Genomic DNA, 25,271 nt, shown 5'->3' with positions numbered 1-25,271 from the left:
ACCCAAAGCAACATGGAGTTAGTTCGGTAGTATTTCCATTACAGCAGAACTATGAACTTCATTCACTAAACTATGTAGTACAAATTAAGATTACTGGTACATATAGAAAAATCAGATAGGCAATCAGTTACAAACCTGGCAGTATTTTGAGAGAAACAGAGATTTTTAGGTCTTATAATGGAATGATAAAAACAGCAGGAACTTCTTTTGGGAGCTCCAGAAAGAGATTTGCACTTGGTGTTTCTCATTATCTTATTAGCAGCCCTACTGCACAGGAAAACGTTGCACCAGGAGTTAACACCAGGGTCTGGAGTTCAAAAAAATCTGTTAAAACTTAAGTGCAGTAGGCTCCACTACATTGTATTTCTCCTGAAATGTATAAAACATAGAAAATTGTTATGGTGACTTACTGGATAAAAATATTAATGCTCACAAATAAGATCTGACCGATTTTTTGAGTTAGATTTAAATTTACACCTTTTGTAGATTTAGTCGACATGATTTGAGTATTTCAGGTATCTTTCACCATCAAGTCGCAGTGCGTATTTACCATTTTGCTTCCTTTAATGTGTTATGCCGTTTCTAACAAGGCTTTCAAAAGGCAAAAACCCTACTAGAAACCTTCACCAAATGTGTCTTTACAGTGCGAAGTATATAGTCAATGAGAAATGCCTTTTTACAATATTTACAAAATCTCCTCATTAGATAAAAAGGCAAAATGAATAAAAAGCTTAGAGAAAAGAAATGCTGCTTAGGTGTAGGCTTTTTCTTTTATCTTCCCCCAGCAGATGCTAGTCTCCTCCACACGTGAAGCTGGCTAGCCAGGATTGTTTTTCTTCCTCTTGCTCGGGCTGTGACTGGGATCCTGTTTCAGCTCGTGGTATTGCATCTGTTTAAACACAACGTTCGGAAAGAAACTGGTCAGGTGGCGCTTGATAGAAAAAGAAGGATCTATGCTTTTTCCCAAGGAAAAAAAAAAAAAAAAGAAAGAAAAAGAAAACCATCCCCCTGCAAACTACATGGGCTCTGCAGCTGTGATTCAAGAACAAGAGAATGACAGATCTAGAGTGAGAAGGAAAAACAGCATTAGGAGAATCCTGCCAGGCAGGAAAACACTGTTCTGACGTAAACTTTAAGAAGGCTACTTTTTTTGTTTTCTTCATGAGCTTTTTCAGAGAATAAGCAGTATCCTCTTTAATGAATAGGGTGAATATTCTTTGCAATCTTTCTTAAAAACTCACTTATTTTCAAAGGCCTACCACAGAGGGGATCCGCTTCGGAGCGGGAATGTGCACCCACACCTCCTATTTATACCAGCTCTGAACTGAAACTGTTACCTAGAAATACGGAAAGTATATAATCTTTGCGATGCTGGAGGAGATTTATGTGCCTGACATTATCTTAATGCTTGCACCTTCTCAGGAGAGTACTGCGTCGCTAAAGCTTGTAATTCGTAACCAGCTTACTTTTAAAGGAGTTTATGAGCACAGTTGAACTGTGGCCGCAGCAAAAAGTTTCACCCCAGGAAAGATAAGGCTGAAGTGCTCCGAGTGCCTTCACGAGACACTGGGCAAAGCCGCCCGCCGCTGGCTCCGTCTCAGCGCGGCTCCTCCATCACATTCCCTCTCCGCACGTCCTGACAGACTCGGCTTCAGCATTTCCTACGCCGTTGCCTTGTCCCCCTCAGACTCACATGGCACTGGAGGCAGCTTAACACAAACTCCAGCACCCGCTACCTTCTCCAAAATACTTATCTTTTTACTGATTGCCCCTGCAGATCCCCAGAGGCACAACCGAGGTAGCAGCAAACAGTCCAGCAGCCTCCTAAAGGGTCATGGACTATCCCCAGCTTGTGCTGCAATTTCTTTGTGCCAAAGAATGCAAAGTTAAATCAAAAACACTGCTTCAAAATTTGTTCAAAAAACCCCAGAAATTCATCATGCCACATACCAAATTAACTACCGTAAGGACACTTTAAAAAACATACACACCAATTGCACATCTGAAGGAACTCTGGATAGAAAGTCAAGCAGCTCGTTGTTATCAATTGCATATGGATTTCGAAGCTTCTTTGTAAATTTATTAATGCCTGCAAAAGTGAAAGTTCAAGTGTTACCATCTTTTTTTTTTTTTAATACATATGTATTTTTGGCAAAGTTCTAAAAAATATTTTAGGATCCACTTCAAAGTCTTGACAGCACTGAATTAATGAATGAATGAACTGTAAACTCAGGCTCTAAAAGTCAGAATCTGCTCCTGTGCTTCCCTCTGCTTCAAAAGGTTCTAGGCACGTTTTCAAATTCTTCTGATACTTTCTTTTTAAACTAATAGAAACCATGGTTATTATGTGGAGGATGCAAAAAGGAGAAGAATAAAGCGTACTCCTTCTCTGTGGTGGAGAGGACAAGCAGTAACGGGCTTAACCGCAGGACAGAAGATTTGGGCTAGACAGAAGAAAAAATCTTTCCAGTGCTAAGGATGGGGAAGGACAGGGAAAGCAGTCAAGTCTGCATCACGCAAAGGCTTTAGGAAGAGTTTGCACAAACCTCTGTCTGGGAATGACAGATACAGATGATCTCACGGCAGTACAGAGAAGGGATGTGATGTTTCCCTTAGACATCACGGTCTTACAATGCCTACTGACAACTGGTGTTCAGAAGCACCACGAAAATCCTCACCAAACTAAGCAGAAAGCAGGCTTTTAAATTAGACTCATTTTCTTCTCATTACGTACCGGGTCAGATTCATACACTTTTCACAGGACAACTTTGTGCGTGGGGTCTGGGAACACGCATCCAAAACATGGGCAGGAATGGTGCAAACGGCACAGACTCTCACGTGAGTGGGACAAATCCGGGACAGCATTAAAAATGTGCTGTTCTGTGTAATTTATCGAGGCTGTATCCAAGATAAGATAATACAGTTTATCTTCCACAAAGTCTTTGGTGTCCAGGCTTTTCAGAAAGCTTTAGCACGGACATAAAGCTTCGGGATGGAGTGCACAAGCTGTGGTGGTCTCGATATCACCAATGGCCTCCCACCACGTGAATTCTCAGTTCCACAGTGCAGATAGGAGATGCTGCGATCCCTCTATCTGGTGATTGAACTGTCAGTGTTGAGAAAGAATACCTGAGGTTCAACCACCTTTGTTTAAGCAGATGCTTTGCATCAGCAAGGGACTGAGAAATTTAAGGTCTACCCCACCGTTCACTGCACGTGGCCACCGCACCACCCATGGGTGAATTCAGGAGCTGATATGGTCTCATGATCACCTCCAACAAAGAAAAGAACCAGTCACCACTCATGAAAGTAAATACATGAATAAGTCATGGTCAAGGCTCAAGGAAAGACAAGAGCTGAACAGGTGAGATTGGACCCTACAGGAGAAGCAAAACACAACAAGGGGATTAGGGCTTTTCAAAAAGCTTGAAAAAATTCAGATTAGAATTATTTTCTTTATACTCTTTTCCACCTAAACAGCTGTACCAGTTAGCAGGACTCTGCACTCTTGCAAACAGGATTGGAGCACAGAGGTGGCTCCTACGCAGCTATACAAAAGACAGGCCATAACACAGGTAAATTTTCATTAAATAAAAACCTGTCTTGCCAAAGAACAAAATGGGCAGATGATGCCATAGAGCAGCTCAAACTTTCCCACGGACAAAAGTCAGACAAAGAGGTCTTTTGCTTTCAAGTGCAGGATGAATGAATGGGATGAAGAAATGTATATAGACGGGGGAGGCTGGAAACACACAGTATTGGGGAAAACAGGCATGTGTTTGGAATGCTGTGTGTTTCAGAGGGACAGCTGCTCCAAGCTACGCGCAGGCTGCTGTGGCTCTGTGCGAATGCATGGCACCCCGAGGAGGTCCGGACTGCTGAAGCTGCAGATAAGTGGTACTTGTCTGGCGCTGGCTCAACACAAGAGAAGTATTTCTCTAAAGAAGGGATCCCCATGCACTTGCTGAATAAGAAGCCACCTAAACTGAAGTATAGGAGAAAAACGTGGAGCTGAAACCTCCAGTGAAGAAGGTGCACTTCCTCCAAACTCAGGAGCGATGCATCCCTACAAAGAGGAAGGCAGGGAGAAAAGCCAAGACACCTGCATGGATGAACAAGGAGCTCCTGGACATGACCAAAAGGACAAAGGAGGCCTACAGGGAGTGGAAACAGGGGCGGGTAGCCTGGGAGGAATACAGAGGAATAGTTCGAGCAGTCAGGGACCGGGTTAGACAAGCTAAGGCCCGGATAGAACTAAATCTGGCCAGGGACATCAAGACAAACAAAAAATCCTTCTTTAAGTATGTCAGCGAGAAAAGAAAGACTAGGGAAAATGTGAGCCCTCTCTAGAAGGAAGCACGAGAACTGGTCACCCGGGACAGAGACAGAACTGAGGTACTCAATGACTTTTTTGCCTCAGTCTTCACGGGCAAGGACAAAAGATGCAGCCACACTACCCTTGACACAGAATGCAAAGATGAGGATTAGGAAAATGAAGAACCGCCCACTGTAGGTGAAGATCAAGTGCGAGACCACCTGAGGAACCTGAAGGTGCACAAGTCCATGGGACCTGATGATATACATCCGCAGGTCCTCAGGGAACTGGCAGATGAAGTCACTAAGCCACTAGCCATCACATTTGAGAAGTTGTGGTGGTCTGGCGAGGTTTCTGCTGACTGGAAAAGGGAAAACATAACCTCTATTTTCAAAAAGGGTAACAAGGAAGACCCAGGGAACTACAGGCCAGTCAGTCTCACCTCTGTGCCTGGCAAGATCATGGAGCAGATCCTCCTGGAAACTCTGCTGAGGCACACAGAAAACAAGGAGGTGATTGGTGACAGCCAGCATGGCTTCACCAAGGGCAAGCCATGCCTGACAAATTTGGTGGCCTTCTACGAAGGGGTTACAGCGGCAGTGGACAAGGGAAGACCAACTGATGTCATCTACAGCAACAGGTATCATCTACCTGGACTTGTGCAAAGCGTTTGACACTGTCCCACACGATATCCTGGTCTCTAAATTGAAGAGACATGGATTCGACAAATGGACCACTCGGTGGATAAAGAACTAGCTGGACGGTTGCACTCAAAGAGTTGCGGTCAACAGCTCAATGTCCAAGTGGAGAGCAGTGACAAGTGGTGTTCCTCAGGGGTCGGTACTGGGGCCTGTACTGTTCAACATCTTTGTTGGCGACATGGACGGTGGGGTTAAGTGCACCCTCAGCAAGTTAGCCAATGACACCAAGCTGTTTGGCGAGGTAGGCACACTGGAGGGGAGGGATGCCATCCAGAGGGACCTGGACAGGCTGGAGAGGTGGACCCAAGCCAACCTCGTGCAGTTCAACAAGGCCAAGTGCAAGGTCCTACATCTGGGTCAGGGCAATCCCAAGCACAAATACAAGCTCGTCGGGGAATGGCTGGAGAGCAGCCCTGAGGAGAAGGACCTGGGTGTGCTGATCAACGAAAAGCTGTCCATGAGCCAGCAATGTGCAACCGCAGCCCAGAAGGCCAACCATATGCTGGGCTGCATCAGAAGAAGTGTGGCCAGCAGGTCAAAGGAGGTGATTCTGCCCCTCTACTCCACTCTCGTGAGACCCCACCTGGAGTACTGCAGCCAGCTCTGGAGTCCCCAACATAAGAAGGACATGGACCTGCTGGAGCATGTCCAGAGGAGGTCCACGAGGATGATCCGAGGGCTGGAGCACCTCTCCTATGAGGAGAGGCTGAAAGAATTGGGGCTGTTCAGCCTGGAGAAGAGAGGGCTTGGGGGAGATCTTATTGCGGCCTTCTAGTACCTAAAGGGGGCCTACAGGAGAGCTGGGGAAGGACTCTTTACTCAGGCATGTACTGATAGAACGAGGGGGAATGGTTTTAAACTGGAAGAGGGCAGGTTCAGATTGAACATTAGGAAGAAGCTTTTCACTTTGAGGGTGGTAAGGCACTGGCCCAGGTTGCCCAGAGAGGTTGTTGAGGCCCCATCCCTGGAGGTGTTCAAGGCCAGGCTGGATGTGGCCTTGGGCAACCTGGTCTAGTGGAAGGTGTCCCTGCCTATGGCAGGGGGGTTGGAACTCAATGATCTTCAAGGTCCCTTCCAACCTAAACCATTCTATGATTCTATGAAATGGTTATCTAGATAGACTTGGGGACAGGGAGGGAAGAGACGGAGGGAAAGAGAGAAAGGTCCACTTGCCATAATTTGTGCTTACGCTATTCATCTGTGGTTGGGGAGGCATGGGCTCCAGTCTGGGAGTCGAGGCTCTGCCTTAGGTGAAACAGAGATTTTTTGGGGGGAGAGCAACCCCGCTGGGGTATGTCAGGGTACCTGTCTGGGGCTTGTCAAACAGCAGTGTTGACTCTATAGTCCTGTGTGTACATCACACCCTCAGGTTCTCGTATGAAACCAAGGGGATGTATGAAAGCAAGGGTACAAGATGCCAGATCTGTCCGAAAAATGACAGAAAAAGGACATTGACCAAGTACTTCAAACGTCATTAATAAGAGGCCTACCATCACATGTGCACGAGGAAGGATGAAATTTGGGGCAGAAACTAAAGAGTTTGGGTTTCACCGAAGTGATACAGGGTGTGTGGGGAATAAATGAAATTACAACACAGGAAAGGACAGTGAGCCCACACGCTTCGTTCATTTAGTTCCATAAAATTTTTTTGTTCAAATCCTCCTTATTGGTTCTTCTCCACTTCATATATTCTGCTACTTTTATTTATGAAGGCTCTGTAAGAATATTACTCATACTGACTGACACATAACAAATATATTCTTTGGAGTCAGTTCAATGATTTTATATTGTCTCTTGAGTTCAGAAGTTTTTAAAAAGGCATGATAGTTATTCTTTTCTTCAGAAAGAAAATCTAGCCACAGATTTAATTAGGACAGTGCTCTTCACAAGCCTGCGCTGCTGAATAAGGGTACCGCTGCTGGTGGCGCAAGGTGTGTAAAAAACGTACAAATGAAAACTTGGAGCATTATTTACAACAGATGCAGTAACGGTAGCTGTTTAAAATCAGTATAAAGAATAAACATAAGGACAAGTAGTGAGAGCTCGGATCAATCACAATTCTGCCCGTCTGTCCCCCCCAGGTTCTGTTCATTATCAACCAGCCAAATACCACATATACCTTTCTGTCGGACTAAAGGTGACCCTTTAAACAGGTTTCTTGTTGCCATGTTTACATACGCTTTCACAAGATAAAGTACTGCAGTAAAAAAGGCATATTGTCCTAAATGCACTATATAGATTGAAATGCCTCTGTTTGCGTATAAGTGGTGAAAATAAATCAGAGTAATATCTAGACAAAGCTACACTTTGATATATGAAGAATCCTCATGGCTACATGTTTATAGTATGATGAAGTCTAGAATGCCAGCCAAGAAAAATGCATTTTGCAGGTGGGCCTAAATCTTCATGCCGTTGTGATTTTTAACTAACCTGTCGGTTTCCATCATGGGGCAGCTTCATGACCATAAATACGGAAAAGTACTGACAATGTAAGTCATCCCTTACAAAACAGTTTTTTCTAAGTGGCACAGGCAGTTAAAAAAGGCTTTACTTACCCCAGACAAGGACAATGTATCTCAGTGGAATGAAATACAAGATGATGGTGAACACGCAGAGGGCAACAATCGCCAGACAGCTCAGAAATGGGACAGTCCAGTTGAATGTACTAAAAGAAAAATTAACAAAAGTCAGAACTGCGGTCACCCAACAGAGCCAATGAAAGAACAGGTAATGGGCAGTACAGGGGGGAAGTGCCAGTTTCCACCAGTGAGAACAAACTGAAACTACACATGGATGCATGGATGGTGGACATCAGGGTGAGCTTGGGCTTGGACCCACCCCCAGTGCAAATGAAAGGAGGTCCTGCCTTCATCCACCTGCCCACTGAAGGGCACCTCTCCCGGCCCAGCTGCGCACAAAGGCCCTGGGGGTGTTGGTCGAGCACCGGCTGAATGCGAGCCAGCGGTGTGCCCCGGTGGCTGAGAAGGCCAACGGCATCCTGGCCTGTATCAGGAATGGTGTGGCCAGCAGGACTGGGGCAGTGATTGTGCCCCTGTGCTGGGCACTGGTGAGGCCCCACCGCGAGTGCTGTGTTCAGTTCTGGGCCCCTCACGAAAAGACACACACTGAGGTGCTGCAGCAAGTCCAGAGAAGGGCAGCGAAGCTGGTGAGGGGTCTGGAGCACAAGTCTGATGAGGAGCAGCTGAGGGACCTGGGGGTGTTCAGCCTGGAGGAAAGGAGGCTGAGGGGAGACCTTCTCGCTCTCTACAGCTCCCTGAAAGAAGGATGTAGAGAGGGGGTTCGGTCTCTTCTCCCAAAGAACAGGCAATAGGACAAGAGGAGATGGCATCAATTTGTGCCAGGGGAGGTTAAGATTGGATATTAGGAAAGACTTGTTCATGGAAAGGGTTATCCAGCATTGGAACAGGCTGCCCAGGGAAGTGGCGGAGTTGCAATCCCTGAAGGTATTTCACAGACGGGTAGATGTGGTGCTGAGGGACTTGGTTTAGTGGTGGAGTTGGCAGTATTAGGTTGATGGTTGGACTCGATGATCTTAAAGGTCCCTTCCGACCTAGACGATTCTGTGATTTTCTAGAGGAAGCACTGCTCCGCTCTTCGGAAATGTCAGTGCTCACCCTCAACTTCAGCATCAGGCAAAACACACACAATTCCTTTCTCCCCAGATGCACTCAGACAGGCAACCCAGAACCGTCTTCAACACCAGTGATGTGTGAGGATATAAGAGGAGTGCTGCTAAGGCTGTCTGTTTTATCTCCTCCCTGCTCTACCATACGGACACAGCAAGCCGTAAAAGGGCGCTTTGCACCAAGCAGCCAGGAACCCTTCTGTCTTGGGGGGTACAGTCAGGACAAGGGTATGCAAAGCTGGAAACTCAGCCATACACCAAGGAAGGAGAAGGTTCAGGGAAAGAATAGGACAGAACAGTCAGTCCTGAAGACGGGGATAATGCAACAGCGGTGGATGAAAGAAGGAAATAAAACCCCTTGGTGTGGCAAAAAAAAAGGAGAACAAGGATGGGAGGAGAAAAAAAAAAAAGGAAGGAGTGGCATAAGATAAAGTACATTGCAGGAAAAGCAAAGAAAAACTTTAACTTCCAGACAAAATAAAATCAAATAAAGATTATTTCTTCATGGATAAAAGAAGAGAACTTCTGGGATGCCATCAGAGTTTCAGGACATCACCTTTCCAAAAAAAGCCCCTGATCAAAACATCCTTAATAAGGGTCCCAAACTCTACACTGTGATAAAAAACTGCTGATCGCCTCATTTTGCAGAGCTGAGGTGTGGGCAGAGAGGAAGTGAAAGCTAACGAGTCTTGAAACAGCCGTGCTGTGGCTCTCCAACCTCTGTGTGAGGGGAAGAGAGAAAGGCCAGATGGCCAATTTATATATATGTCCCACAGGAAGGCTGGTTAAAGGGAGCTTGGCTCAACGGGATTGTTCCATGAAGGCATCACTATGTCAAAGGTGTTGCATGACATTTATCCAGAAGGAGAATGTGGCTTTGGCTCTGAATAGTCTGATGATACTCTTTAAAGTATTAGCACTAGCTACATGCCCAATCAGCGCGATTACATTATTTTGGCTTCTCTGGCGGAATAATTGCAATTATCTGAATTGCTAGCCATATTTTTCATAATGAGCTCTGGCTTCCTGTGTTTATTTGTCTTCTTTTCTCCCTGGCAATTTTGACATGTCTCCAGAGTGAACATTATGTTAGTGTCACTTGGTGTAGGATCACTCCCTTTCTCCTCAGGGGACACCTGCTCTTTTCCCCTCTTCTGCATGCATTTGGGATGAACAGAAGGTTGCGGGTCTGCTCATGTTCCTGTGACTCGGCTTTGTGCAATGGATCACAGACACGCCATGTGTGGGAACACTGGCTCCTCACTTAGCAAACCTCCTTATGTGCTGTGTTAGCACAGCATTCAGTACAGGTTTCCCATTATAGTTTTAGGAACAAATTACAAAGATTTATAGGAAGATTCGGTCTCACTCAGTTTGGAAAATTCTGTTGCTCTCATCTGGTCTATAGTAGAACAAACCTGACTTCCAAAATGCACAATTAGAAAAACTTAGTCATCAAGACAACTTCCACCAGCAGCCTTTTGATGAAAGACTTCTTTCAGAGAGATGCTTATTTTGCCTGTCTGAAGAACTGTGCAATATAATGTGCTTGCGCCCGCCTCTGCTGCTGTGAACGCAGCCTGCCTGGACGTGTCCCCACGGGAACGTTTCCCAGGCTTTCCTATTAGGGACTTTGCTCTTAAACGCATAAATGGCAACCTCCGCTTCACTCTGATTCGGATATGCTCGCCATTGCTGAGAGATTTAGCAAAAAAAAATTTAAAAAATGGACAGAACATCAGGCTAGATGATCCACCTGCTTCCTGCAGGTTGTCCTCTGCCCAACTGATCAGTTTCCTAAAATTCATTTCCAAAAGTGAGCACTTACGCTGGGGAGGTACCCTTTTGCACAGGCTGCGGTCTCATAGGTGTGGAAGACCAATGCACTGCAGGTGGCACCAGCAGTGGACAAGACAGGAGCCTTGTGCTCCTAGACCACACCCAGAACAAGGGACCGCACGGCTCTAACTCTCCTGCAAGATGCGCTGCTTTACAGCAAAGCCTCCTGTGAAGGTTTTCTACCTCGGCGTGGTTCCCGGGTCATCCCTCTGCCTGCCCCCTCTGCCCACAGCGCAAAGACAGTTGCAAAGGCGCTGCTCATCTGGTGAGGACAAGATGCCACTGACTTTCGGGGGGCAGAAAGCCAACTCAATCCCACCCCTGCTTTGCAGGGGGCAGCTGGAAGATGTCTTTCTGGCGCCCGCCTGATCTCAAATAATAAACTTTACACTGCTGTTCACTGACCGTGACACAAATACACCAAACTTCTTGCAATAAATCTCAGAACCTCTCTTGCTTAGGGCCCGAGTTTGTCGGCCATTCTTATGTATCATGTATTAGGTGTTACAAATTACATATGCTCTAGGAGGAGAGGTCTTGCTAACTCACCTAAATACAACACTTCCAGCAACTGAACATACGTATATCCTTAAAATCGGAAACCTCTGTTCGGCTCTGCTTGTTTCCTTTATCAAAGCTGCATGTTTTATTATTGCTTTCAAATAACTACTGTTAAGCCTCACAAGATTCTGTTTTACTTCAAAACATTTGTTCTGATTTTCTTTCCCAATTAATGTATTTCTAAATTCCAAAATTAATATGACAAGATTTTCAATAACTGAGGGCCTATACAAAGCAAGGTAAATATAGATAGTTTCAACAATGGGTCATCCAAAAAAATGGGATTTGCGGGAGTCCCCACAAAAAAAAAAAAAAAAAAAAAAGAAAGGTCTAACACTTTGTACCTCAGCTTGGAAAAAATATGAACAGTATTGGAGAGCAATCCAGAACCTCTGTCAGCACTTACTTTTTGATCCTTTCTCCCAAGGAAGCCACTTCATCGAGGATATTCTGGACACTGACACACACCTCCTGGATGGCATAGAGTCTGTTCATAAATCCTTTTTTTTCACTGTCCTAAAGGAAAAAATAGGAGTAGTTGAATAAATGACTTTCTGACTGTAGAATAAAACAGGTGTCCATCAGTTAAGGTTCAAAAGTGCATGTTACAGATTCATCTAAAAGTAATTGGTAAAACCTGGCAATCAGAAATCGTTTGCTTGTTCTTCAAGCAGTGCCTATTGACAATAAGTATGCTTTAGTATATATGCTGAGCAGCCCACAATTTTGTTTGCCATTGCGTTAGTTTCTAAATACATATTTCAATGAGCCAAGTCTCTCTTTTATAAACATGCTGAAGGCGCCAACCTCATATATTTGACTCAAGTGGTAAGAGTTAAAAAGTGGAATAAGGGCAGTTGGTTGAAATGCCGGTTCTTGCGCAGATGCAGGTGCCAGGAATATAAACATTCCCTGCGTGAGGCACTGAGCAAGAAACCAGAAACACCTCACATCCTACAGACACGATGCCCTCTGGCTCCAATAGGTTTAAGTTGTCAGACGTACCTGTGTCCCCCATCATCACCTACTCTACCTTTCTGCTCGGCCTGTGAGCACGCTCCCTCTCTCTCTCATTTTTCCTTACTAATATTTGAGCACCACTACCATGAAATATACGGGAGATGTAACTCCGACTGCCTCTATAACATGATTAGTGCAGCCCACAGCTCCAAAAGCAAATAAAATGCTTGCCATGGACAAAATGAAACATGCAGGGTAGGTGTCATTGTAGGAATTAATTTAATTAACACCTTACTCAGGTTTCTATTCGCTATTGGACTTTTAGCCACAAAGCCATCAATTTATGGTAATATGAATCTCTAACCATAACTTTATTTTTGTTAAATTTATCAAGATTCTTTGTGCCCCTTAAAATGTGAGTTTTTTTGTTTTTTTTTTTTCAAAAAGAGAGTGACCATTTGTCTCTCAAAAGTAGGATCCGCCCTCATTAAGACATTTTCTGGGGTCTTTGATTGATAGATTTCCCATCAGCAAATGTTGTCCTTCTGCCAACTCAAGCAGTCTCTGCCTCCTAGAAGAACCCAGCAAGGTGCTACTTGTGTACTTCAACCCACTCCATGGACCATTCCTCAACTGGGCCTCCTCCCGCTCTGACAACCTTTTCCTTTTTCCCCAAAAAGCTTTCTGTCTCCACAGCCAGACAGGCTGCAGCATCAAATGCATCCTCAGCCAACAGCACTCTCAGAAAAATGCTGTGTTAGATGGGATTAAAATGAAGCATCACCATGGAAAAAAAAAAAAAAGACAAATTCTCTTAATTTTTACCCAGACTACCTCTAAGTCCAGAGTTTATGTTCAACACTTCCAATGGAGTGATGCCATATTACCTTATCTAGTTTGAATTTCATGAGTGTTCTCAAAATAAGAAATGGAAAGAAAAATATTTCAAAAATAGAAAAATATTTGATAAAAAAGTTGTTCAACAATTTGCCATCACAAACCACACGATACAACAGTCTCTGTACTTGACTCTGAAGTTCAGCACCTAAGAAATTAGCATATGTTGTGTTTCATTTTTTCTTTTCTTCTCCTGATGATTAATTAGCAGACACTATATTGGCTCCCTTATTTTGTTGTCTTTTTTGCTGTCTTAATAAAACAGGATGAAGAAAACATCATTTAACTTTTAATCATCTGAAGTAACTTCAGTGGCACTGGTTCTGCAGCTATGTTGTCAAGATTTCTTGTGAAGACATTGGAAGTATTTAGTTACAGAACACAGATTGCCTAAAAATAAATAATTGTAAGAGAGACAGACAGACAGAGATGGGAAAACTACTTCCAGTGATTTTGTGTAATTTGAAAAAACCAAACATTTCAGAGACAGCAAAACAGCCAGTTTCTCAGGCAACCTGAAAGAGCTTATGTTCTCAGTCAAGATTAATAATTATTCATCTCACGAAGAAATATTTTTGGTTTTTGCGGATGACCATAACCACAACCACCGATGTCAACTACATCCAGTGCTGCACAGCAACACTGAGTCATTTGTGAAGTTATTTCCTTAATATTTATTACATTCTTGAAGCCTCGACAATGGGAGAGTTACTGTCCTCAGGTATACAGCTTCAGAGGAGGTGCAGCATACACCCAGCGTGTTTCCTTTGTCGTCAGGAAAGAGATACCTGCTCTATTCCTTCGTGTAAAACACGTACTTCCAGTACTGCAGAAACATGAAAATAACTGTCTGTAAAGTTACCTTGATTTATAATTAAGTTGTGTGAGAAAAGAATTATGCCACTGTAACAAAACCAGCACCCTTTGTGGCATCTCCAGAACTCAACTGGGATTACGTTCAGAGGTCCTGAGGCTCTTTTTCTTTACAAATATTTTACAAGACAAACTTGTACTTTTTCTTGAAAACACATCTGTTTTACATTAGTCCCCAATCCACCACCACCCCCCCCCCAAAAAAAAACCCCAAACCCAAAAGACAGAAAGAGACAAAGAAAGAATCACTATTTCCACCCCCTGCACCTTCCGAGCTTAAAGAAAATTTGTTGACATACTCTGAGGCAGGAATAGACAAAACAGCACAGGAAAGAGGAGGCGGTCAGAAGGATCAGGGTTCGGCTTTGCTTAAACTAATTCCACATGCCCCACAACTACTAGCTGTTTTTTATTTCCTGCTCCAAAGATTTGTGGAGAAAGTAATCTGGGCTAGGGAAAAGCTCCCCTTATTTTCTTCCAGCGAGATGCTGTGTTAGCAAATACAACATATGAGCCACCTTAAGCGAACCAAGGCGCTTAATAATCCATTTTTCAAACACTATTGGTATTTCCTTTCCAAAGAAAGATGGGCTGTGGGCTGGAATCAATTTCATCATTTGTATGGCTACAATTGCCAAGTTTCTGGAAATAATTGCCATTTAAATAGTAGATAAAATTTATTATACAAAGCTAACAACAGCTTTATTACTATTTAATTTCCATGATTTGTTTGTTTGCAGTAGGCTTAAGGTATCTGAAAAGCAAGATGTTTGCTAGGGGATGGCTTTGAGCACAAACTGTGAAAGCAAACTCAAATTGATGTTGATAGTCTGAGTTGAATCTACAAAAGGGAATGAACCCAAAATAAAGACTGAGACCACGTCCTCCTCCTCCTCCTTCATAGGAAATTATAGATTACAGATTGATATACTGCCCGGCCAATAATAAGACTTCAGTCTTTTATACTGATTTTCAGCCATAACCATATTTTACATTTGGAGAATCCAAAGCAAAACAAAGTATATGGCTGGCCCTGGATTGTGTGGCGCTAATTCACATGAAACCTTGAATACAACCCATGTTGTCCGAGTCTCTTTATTCAGCGGACTATGCTTCCGATCCCATGATAAAATAGTGTAATTTAGGAAAGGGTTATAACTCTAACCCCAAACCTCTCTCCTCTCTAGGTTAAAGTGCATTTACAAACCAAACATTTCAAAAGACAGGGAAAGCAGGACAAATAAATAAGCCAGACTCAAAAGCAAACTTTGATAAAGTTAACAGAATTGAGCCAGCAAAAAAGAAGGGCTTTAAGTGAAAGGAGATATTCTTAGTACAGAGAATAAAGCCCTGAACATTTTATGGTGGATAACTGTCCTATTAATAACTGCTAAATTAGAGAGAAAGGCACAGACCACAAAACCAAAAATCATAGGAGAGTTCCAAGAATAGAAGTAAGTTTTGAAATTTTTAGGAGATGTTGTCTGGGAAAGGGAGAGGCTCCAGATGGATCTTCCAAAAACACCCCTCACTGCCCAAGCTGGGATGATAGAGCACCTCTGTACAAAACAAAGTGACTGAGACAAAGCCAGACTAACTTGTGGTAGGTACCGAGAGAGGAGATGAAGCCACCACTGAGAGCAAGAGTGTTCAGCTGGTATGCTGTAAGTGCTACGGTCCTGTCACTTGGCCACCAGAAGACACATGCGGTCTTCTTTGCTTGTGTCACGCTGGACTACCTGTGGCCACAAAAGCATAGCCCCGCAGCTATTGGTGAGGAACCCCTCTAATCACCCCTTCACCTTTAGCCACAAACCTGCAAATCTCTATTGAGCAGAAAAACACTACTTCCATGTGGAAACACTGCTGATTATTTGAACTAATAATTGGTTTCCAAAGCAGAGCCCATCCATTGGCCGCATGTTGTCCCTTGGCATGAGCCTCAGCCACGCACAGGGCTGCAATGCCCTGGTAGACCTCCTGTTGGAGGCTAACGAAGTAGACCCGGAAGTGTTGGTAGGAAATGCATTAGACCTTTACTGGCAGGAATCATTAGTACCTCCAGGGAGGGCACGCAGACACCAACTGTTGAATACCATCCTATGGTCTGGCTGCTGCTCAAAAACCTGTCACTGGGGATTAATGACCTCAGCAATTACCTCCCAGGCTCTAACCCCTGCTTTCTGGGAAGGTCACTAAGAATAAGATAGTAAGCCAACACTCTTCCAGCTCTGGAGGCATTTGATCTCCTCCAGGTCTTCTGTAACCCTATCAAAAGGCTTCAGATCTGGTGATGGATACACGGGTAAGTCATTATTTTATCATTTTCTCAGGGAAATGGAAAGAGGTCAGACAACCATGATATTGTTACCTTAAAGGCAACTGTGGAAGTGCGATCACGAGATAAAGCTGAATGGTCTACAGGACCTGGAAAGGTGCATGGGGTGACCTGAAAGTGGCCTCCTCCATTAAGTCTATAATGAACTGAGAGGGTCAGGTTGTTTTAACTGCTCTTCCCTCTTGAACGCTGCCACTTGTGGAGTGCCATAACCATCTGGTCTTGCCACTTCTTAAATTGAAAAAGTACAGGAAGACTTTTGGAGACATTAAAACCTTTCAGTGGCACCTTAACGATTCAGAAGTTTCCACCCTTCCAGTAGGCAAGCTCGAGACTCTTCAGACTTTCAGTTATTTTAAATAGTGACTGACAGCATGCCAGGCAGGCAGGTACCAGCGTACATTCTCCCCTTAGCATCAACAAAAGAGAACCGAGCTTTTAAACTGTGGGATTCACTTCTGCCCGTATTACCAGGCACCACACCTTCAGTGACCACATTTTTAAGACACTATCAGTTGTTTACAAATGCTCAGTATGTCATCTCTAAAGCCTACCTGCTAACATGGGGCTCTACGCATGCATGGAGAATAGGTCTGAAAATAACTGCTCATGACCAAACGGAAATCAGGCTGAGTATTTAAAAATACAGAGAAAACCACATAATTATTAGAAGAGTAGGGTTTTACAGAGAGAAACGGTATTTGTGGTCACAATTATTCAAGAAAGAAGCAATAAAATGTAATTGCCTAGTAAGCATTCCATATTTAAAACAGCACAAAGTAGGCACAATAGAAACCATATCAACACGCGGACGAAAACACTGAAGATTCACTGTTTATGAAGACACTGTGCCTGTGAGCATGAATATTACAACAATCTGTTCTTCCTCAAACATACACTGAGAGTTGATAAAAATCATTTTGAACCTTCTGTGACTTTTTGGCACTACCACCTATATAACGAATTAGACTTTTTCATGTGTAATGAACTGCTGCAGTGCTAGAATATAAATATAAAATCAGCAAAAAAAAAAAAAGTCAAGAGCTACAGTAATGATTCTAGGGAAAAAGATGATATTGCAAGCTTTCTACAAAGCAGAGAAATAACACTGTAATGGCAATTCTTATGTAAATTCTTATTAAATGGATAATTTTTTGCCACTGCTTTTTATTTTCTTTTTCTCTCTACTACATTCCACGATATTGCCCAATGCTGTTTAAATCTGTTCCTTCCTCATCTCTCCTTCACTGCACATTTTACTACTGTAGAGATAACATTCCAGATAAAACATAGAAACATGAACGCAATAGACCCAGTTAATGGAGTGACATGTCATTTCACTGAAGGGCCATCTAGTGGGGGGAAACAAAAACTTAAATTTCCTTGCATGATACCTCTTTGGTTAATGCTAAACCTTTATGAGGTGTTGATTTCACAAATAGTCTAAGCATATATATTCCTTGAAAAGGGTGGAAGCTTGTTTGTTCATGGTGATACGTTCAGGGGCAAAAAGTCAACAATGACAAATACTGCTGTGCCTTTCTTGACATTATTTTGGAAGGAAACTTAAAGAATTAAGGCATTGTGGGGTTAAAGCATTGTAGCGATGAGAATCCACCAGATGCATTTGCTTTATGTTCATATTTGAAAAACCTGAAATTTTTCTCTCAGCTGCCTCATTTCTCCCCTTCACCCTTTTCTACTGTATTTAAACAAGGGAAGAGAGACTTTCTTACTTTATGTGAGACAGAACTATACTGGAGCTTGACAGTGATCTCATTAACATTCCTCATCTATCCAGCCACACTGATACCAACCAATGCAGAAATCTTGGTGTATGGTCCAGTAGTTGTTTGCAACAGCTAATTTAGTTAGAATGCAGTCCTGAAGTTCTACCAACAAATAAACTTTGGCCATGATTTTACAGTTAGATTTGTAAATTCCAGTGGTTCTAACAGTGTTCACCCTCTATATATGCTGAATGCAAACCTGCAATTAGCACTGTACTCATTAATGCAGCCCTTCGAGTTCTGTGATACAAATATGAAAAATTTAAAAGTTAAATCTCAAAGCTCTAGTAATCATAAAATGTAAGGAAAGAGCCTGCTAGTTCTATTGGAAAGAGTTATTTTAAATAAGAACAGCCCTGCTATACAAGAGGCTGGAAGGATGGTGGGGTGAAAAAAAGTCTTATCAGCTAGTATAAAAATTCTGCATTCAGGTGAGGGTGAGACAAACAGACAGAGAAACCAGAAAGGTAATCTGGAAAGATTGCAGCTAGCAAAACATCTGAATTTTTGAGATGCTTATCTAAATCATATCCACATGTTTTTGTTGTCCACTCGTTACCAACAAAAGCCTCATCAAAATAATATAGTGTTCTGTTTTGAAAGTTTAAAGTAGCCTCAAAATTTATCTTTCAATGAATGCCTATACAGCTGTCACTGACTGATATGAAAGGAAGATTATGGAGTTCTGTTGGAGTTACAGTCATTTAAAATTTCAGTTGCGGTTTTGAAATACGTTGGCTCCAATGTAGCAGATGTAAAAGTTAATTTGATGTTTTAGGGTATGTAGAAAATAATTTTCATTTTGTTCTTGTAAAGATTATGATAATGATAAACATGCTTTTGGGCAGAGGATGAAGACCTCCAAGATCACCTCCATCCCGGGCTAGGACACTATCTCTGCACCAAAGTCTGCATTTAGATTTACTTTACTGTCTCTGGAAGTTTCCCAGTCCTGTGTTGACAGGATATTATGATCTTATAATTCTTATGTAAGTCGCTCACCTAAACAAACAGAGATAACGATTTTACATTAAGTTATCAGCCAGACCTGGCAAGCCTACGAGATAGCAGCTGTAACTGCTTCTGCTGCCAGAAGGACTGCAGAGGTTAACCTCAAAGCTGTCACCACCACTATACACACTGCCACCACAAAAGCCAGCAAAAGGAGTCAAATATTGATCTAAAAGATGATTCGGCACTCCAGCCTTAGATTTCTATTTTTGAGTCAATATGAACTGTTCTCTAGAAGTGTTCCCCTCCAGAGGAGGAATGTGGTCTTCCTCTGGCCTCTTCCTGTGGCACTACCCGGGGTTCGACACCTAAACGGCGTATCGCTGAAGGTCTGTGACAGGAGTCTTACTCCCTCCCTACTTTGGCTCCAGGCTAAAATATCTCTCTCCTTTTTAAGCGGTGCTACTGCTCTGATGTTTCTCTCTTAAGCCCTCGTTTATTAACTCTGTTTAGATGAAACACATACAAAAACAATTTTGTATTTCAAAACTCATGTGATCACACCTTGGGTTGCTGTTGTTCTCGGTTCACAGAAATCAAAAGGGATTTCTTCCCCTGAAATTTCCTTACCCAAACCGGCACACAGTTTTCGTAGTAAATTACCCATGCCTGGTGAAGCAGACTGCTGAGCAGAGGACTACAGAAATGCCTTTACCATTGGTATTTGCTGCCCAAACAGTGCTCTTCTGGAACAACCAATCCAAACTTTTTGGCTGCTTTGGATTCCAGTGCTTTAAAACTCAACAGCAAGATGCTATGAAGAAAGGCAAAGAAAACCATTTTCTTGGCGACACTGTAAAGTGTAACTGCTCAGAGACACTTGAAAAGAAGGGGTAAGACTCTACGGGGCTGTATGTTGCTACCACATCCTGAGGTCAACAGAGCCCACGCGGTTTACGCTGGTTGAAGACCAAGGCCTAAAATCTGAAATACTTGATTGCTGTCAAGCGCTCAGTGATTAGGCAAAATTTCTCCCTTAAGGAACCTGATCTGGAGAAGAAAAACATTAAACTCAGCTAAGCCAGTAAGTGTGGATTATCTGAAATATTTCATTCCAAACATAAATCTATATATTCAAGATGAAAATAGTAACGTGAGATCTGGGCAACGTTCTCCGTTTGAGTTGAATATTTGAAGAATATGTTCTTCGAAGCAGTTTGTTATTGAATTCCACGGTAGTGAACAAGATGACGGTCAGAAGAACCAAGCAAGATACCATGATCATGTCAGTAGCTCTGCTGCTTCAGCTCAGAAGGAATCCTACCATGTCGAGAGGAAAAAAGACTAAGTAACGTTCCATACGTACACACACATTTCAAATAGTAGCTGCAACTATTCAAGGAATCTATCAAATACTAATAAATTGAAGAAAGAAAGAACCTTTCAAAAACACTCCCTTTTTTTACAAAATTCCCCTGGATAAATGTTCAAGCTGTGCTTTTGGAAAATTACATAGCATAGAAAAATAGTTTGGCATTTGAGACAAAACAATACAAAAAGGAAGAAAAGAGCAGCACCTAGAAAATATCCCTGCAAATATTCAGGGGGGTACAGTGGGTGAGGACTGATGAGTGAACCAAGGATTCTAGGGTCCCTTTGGAGAAAATTCAGAGAAAAGCCTGAAAAGGCTCCACTGCTGATTTTTTCTGTCTGCTTATTTCATTGAAATGGGAAAAAAAAAAAGAAGTCCCTCTTTGTTTATTAGGAAGTACTGAAATTTTGGAAAAGATCTAAAGCTGAGCCATCTAGTGAAGGTGAGGTGGGCCCATGAATATGCAAAATCACAATGAAGGGTAATTTGTAACAATGTTATTTAATGTCTAACCACTACAACAGTCGGTTCTTCATTTATTTTAAATATGCTTCAGCACGCTAATGTCTCACAAGGAAAAAACCACATATTTATGCTGGACCACAGTAAATGATACTCGGACTGAAAACTTTGTAAGAGGTGCTCGCATTCTGGTAACGTACTGCGGTCTACAATACCAGAAAGAAAAAGAGTAGCTCAGAGGCAAATATTTACACAAATGTCTATTTGTTTGGGTTTGGTGGTTTTTTGTTTTGTTTTTTTTTTTTTTTTTCAGAAAAACAAATGTTTGTGTCTACAGCAAAAGCTTTGACTGTGTACTGTATGTATATAGCTGTTACTTCACAATAAAAGACATTGTGGAGAAAGCTACCAGCTTGTTTTAAATCACCTTAGGCGAATTTACTTTTGAGAAATGAATAATGAAACTTGCGTAGTTGAACTGATAATGAATGGAGATGCTTTAGAAGGAAAAAGGAAAGCACGGTGTTGTTAAAATTAAATACCAAATCCAGATGATTACTGCAGTGTTGGAATGACAGCTGAAAAAACAAATGGCAGGAAACACAAGAATTTGTCATTCTTCAGGCAATATTAACTTGATCATTGAGCAGTCATGACATAGGAAGTATACTGGATCACAGATGATACCATTTATACTAAATCCTGCGAACAAAAAAGAAAAAGACCAGCTGAGATACCTAATTTACAGAAGATGAAAAGTAGGCGTTCAGTGGAATTTATCTGAGGAAAGCAGATAAACAAACAAAGTACTTTAACCAGTCACCATGTGACATGCGTTTCCCCACTTTTTTTTCTCATCACCTCCTAACTTGCGCACCGCCTATTTAAAAACTTCAACGTACCAAGATCCACAGACAGACAACTGCTGGAGGAGGAAGGCTGGGAAACCTGCAGGGAGTAATGAGCCTGACAGCAAACGAACAAATCGTTGCTGTTTAACAGTTCAGCGTGGATATTGGGCATTAAGCAAACGAATGAACGGGACTGGCTCGAGAACGAGCAAAAGGGGCACCCAACAGCGTTCTGCCTGAAAAGCCGCAGAAATGGTTGGCCTTCCACCCGCGGCGCACCCCTGCTGGAACACAGAGTTGTTTTCAGGGGACAAAACAGGAAACTGTAAAGAGAATTAGACAGCACCTCGCCCTTCCGAAATCCCTGATCCCTTCCTGACATTTTCACAAACGCCAGAGACCCGTGTAGGATGACATCAGCTGCGAAGGTTGGCCGGCACCAGCTGTCCGCAGAGGCAGGAGCGCCGCGCCACCTCCTGTTTCCCCAACTCCGCCACTGCCGTCTAAGCGAGGGTGTTGCACAGCACATGGGCCCCACCGAGGTGCAGTCTGTTTAGAATAACCGATTTTATTCCCATAGGCCTTTTCAGCAGAGAAGACAAATTAGGCCTCCATAATAATAATAATAATAAAAAAAAAAATTGTTTCTTCTAAAACTTTAAACTCATTGCTTATTTTAGTGACACTGCGACAAGCAACAACCACCAGCCACAGCGCAAGAATTCAACGACAGTTCTCTTCGTCAACTTTCAGCAAACAGACTTTGTATTATTTATCGTCTAGCAAATAAAGTTTAAATGCTTTTCAGCCTCGGTTGCAAACTCAGTACCCATTTGCAGCCCAACAACAGCAGGGAATAACGCTGCCATCGTAAAAATGTCTTTTTTCTCCTGTGTGCCTGCTTTCCATAGATTTCATTATTCCTCCCGGGTCTGCGCACATTGTCATATCTAGGGCACAGCGATGCTAAGTAAACAGGGAGAAGGGTGGTGAAAACTTTATCATCATTGAAACAACGGGCTGGGAGGCTACACCCTATTCAACCTTTTCCCAAAGAAAACACGGGAGAGGAGGTGCCATTCCTCTGGAAGAAGAGCTGTGCTATTCCAGCCCAACAGTGTGAGATTAAGCACACAGACACTTGAGGTGTTTAGACTTGGTGGCACAACAGTTAGTTAGCAAAGAGACTGCAATAAGCAACTGCTTACCTGATTACCTGCTGTGGGTGCCCCTGCTCTGGCGGGGGGGTTGGACCAGATGATCTCCAGAGGTCCCTTCCAACCCTGACCAGTCTGTGATTCTGTCATTCTGTGAACTCTACTGGATTAAAACAGCTTTTTGTAAAGCGTCAGCTTTGTGTGATATTTAGAAACACCCACACTGCACTACGGTTCTTTGCTATTAAACCAGCAGAAGGACGGCTCATGCAAGACGCTGTATGGACGTATGCCAGTACAGAACCCGAGCGGTCAAGAGCAGACACCCACAGGAATGAGCAAGTTGAGATCAAACAGATACCTCAACTTCCCGGAGTATTTCTCACAATTTCAGAGAGCGGTGGTTTGTGAGTTTCCACAGCTGCTTCTTCCGAATAACTCTCAACGGCTTTTTCTTCCATGAGTTCAACCACTCATGTTGGACCTACATAAGCTTTAAGCACCCATGCCACTGTTATTGGTTCAACTGTTTCCCCCCTGGTTCCTTCAGAGTTTTTAGGCAAACACCATCCAGCCCTGATCATTTGTTATTGTTCATTTTGTTGATCTCTTCTACAACTTCTTTTAGCAACACTTGATTGGAAGCAGATCCTCTGTCACAACCCCTGTGGAAACCTCCCCAAGCTCTTCCACAATGAATGCCCATGCAAGAAATTAAGCCGAAATCCAAGGCCATCAGGTAGCTTCTTTTTAAAAGTTCCTAGTACGCTACACAGAATTTTTGAAATAATTTATAACAAATTTCTTGAAACTTTTTAGAATTTAAAACCAGTCACATCAATACTGGGAAAGGAAATGATAATTTACACTGTGCTTAAAAGAATTCTTTTAGACTGTTCCTAAAAGAAAAAGGATATTAAAATAAATAAGCGAGGAGAAAGAGGTGAAAGAGCAGATATATTCCAAAAGATTAACAATAAACTTCAATGAAATTGGGTACTAGAGCTGACATTTAATATATTTATTAATCTAGATCAAAAAGAAAGAAGGTTGAGATCCCAGGTTTATAGCTGACAGAATTACTTCAGGAGGTGATGTCAAATTTCTGAGGAATATAACCAAGTTAGATGAATTACTAGCACTAGTGGTTCAACTTTACCTAGTGCCATTACACAACCCGATGAGATAATTTCCGGTGAAGTACTGAGTTCAAGTTAAAAAATAAATATAAAAAAGCAGATCCAGAAAACATGCAGACACGAGCTACAGAAATAATGAAAATTGTGAGAGGAAAAATAAGATGATGAGCAACAGAAAGTACCAGGACATTTTAATTTACACAGAAGACGAATGAGCGTAATCAAGATATTCAAAATAATGAATGGTTTAGAGAAAATAAATTCAGACTCTTAATTACTCTTATAAGGCAGTAGAGAGAAACGTTCCATGAACCTGAAAGGCAGCAGAGGTAAAACTGATAAAAGTAAATTCTTTTTTCCATACAATGCAAAAACTCACTGGTGGAATTTGCTGCCAAAGCAGCATTAATATAAATAGCTTAATAAAACAAATAGCAGAATTAAGCACATATACACTATCATTTTCCTGTGAAATTATCAAAATAGTGGGTAGAACAACTATCCATCGTTTCCGACAAAAATATGACAGTTAAAATCTATTGTGGAACTCAAACAAGAGTTTGAGTCAGAATAAAGAGCAGACGTTACTATGAAAATTAAGCATATAGAATACACACGAGCCGAAACCTTTCCAGTTTGCTATTTGAGATACTTGCACCTTTGTTAAAATGTCTCAGAGCAGTAGTCGGAGAACAAGAAATCAACAGGCAGAATCATGGAACTGCTGATATTGTAGCCTAGGAAAAAAATACTGAGGAGTACAGTCTACCCTACTTCTAGATGCTAAAAAGGATTGCACAGATAGGGACAAAGAAGAAAGTCTCGTTTTTCCACCTCAGCCACATTGGGAAAACAAACTTCCAGTAAACTTTCCGAACAAACAGGGTCACATAAGTGTTTTCCAGCTACAGCACTGATTTCTTCTAGATGGAAAAAACTTGCAAATTCTATTTTTGGCTAACCATTCCCATTCCAAATGAAGAAATGGTTAATTTTACTGTAGTTTTTCTGGAGATCAGGGCTAAAAGGATATATGGCACGCTCACGGTTGTAACATTAGTCACTTACACCAATACTTATATCCTAACAGCTATTTTATGTTTCCTTCTGTTGAACTCACAATCCTCGCTTTGAAATAGATTCATTTTTATTACAGCGTCGTACAATAGCACGTACGAAAACAAACATGTAAGAAGATCTGCAGTGTTCTCAGGGAGGGGGGGGAAATCTGAACACCTTGAACCTGACCTCAAATCGAAAATCACCGAAGAACCTCCGCTTCACATATAAAAACACGACAGTGTTTTTCTCCGGGTTTGCTTCCTTTCTATTTATAGGATAGAAGAGCTTAGGAATCGGCTACTACCAGTCCGTGCCTCAAAACTTTCCAGGAATTTCTTCCTCCTCCTGAGGGACCTG

General features: G+C 42.4%; 1 protein-coding gene across 1 annotated transcript in view; it reads right to left on the bottom strand.

The window, feature by feature from the left end:
* Window positions 1-817: 817 nt before the first annotated feature.
* MCTP1 (multiple C2 and transmembrane domain containing 1) overlaps window positions 818-25,271 on the bottom strand; it is a gene marked incomplete at its 3' end in the record, with an annotated part of 296,541 nt that continues 272,087 nt past the window's right edge. Inside the window, exons 18-21 of the mRNA XM_082497852.1 lie at window positions 11,469-11,578; window positions 7,572-7,681; window positions 1,992-2,089; window positions 818-889 (exon numbers count right to left, since the gene is read on the bottom strand). Of these exons, the coding sequence (XP_082353978.1) occupies window positions 818-889; window positions 1,992-2,089; window positions 7,572-7,681; window positions 11,469-11,578 (390 nt within the window). The remainder of the gene's footprint in view (window positions 890-1,991; window positions 2,090-7,571; window positions 7,682-11,468; window positions 11,579-25,271) is intronic.

Source organism: Vanellus vanellus (genome assembly GCF_965231255.1).
Source record: "Vanellus vanellus genome assembly, chromosome: Z".
Classification (NCBI taxonomy): Eukaryota; Metazoa; Chordata; class Aves; order Charadriiformes; family Charadriidae; genus Vanellus; species Vanellus vanellus.
This window is presented reverse-complemented; position numbering and strand designations above follow the sequence as displayed.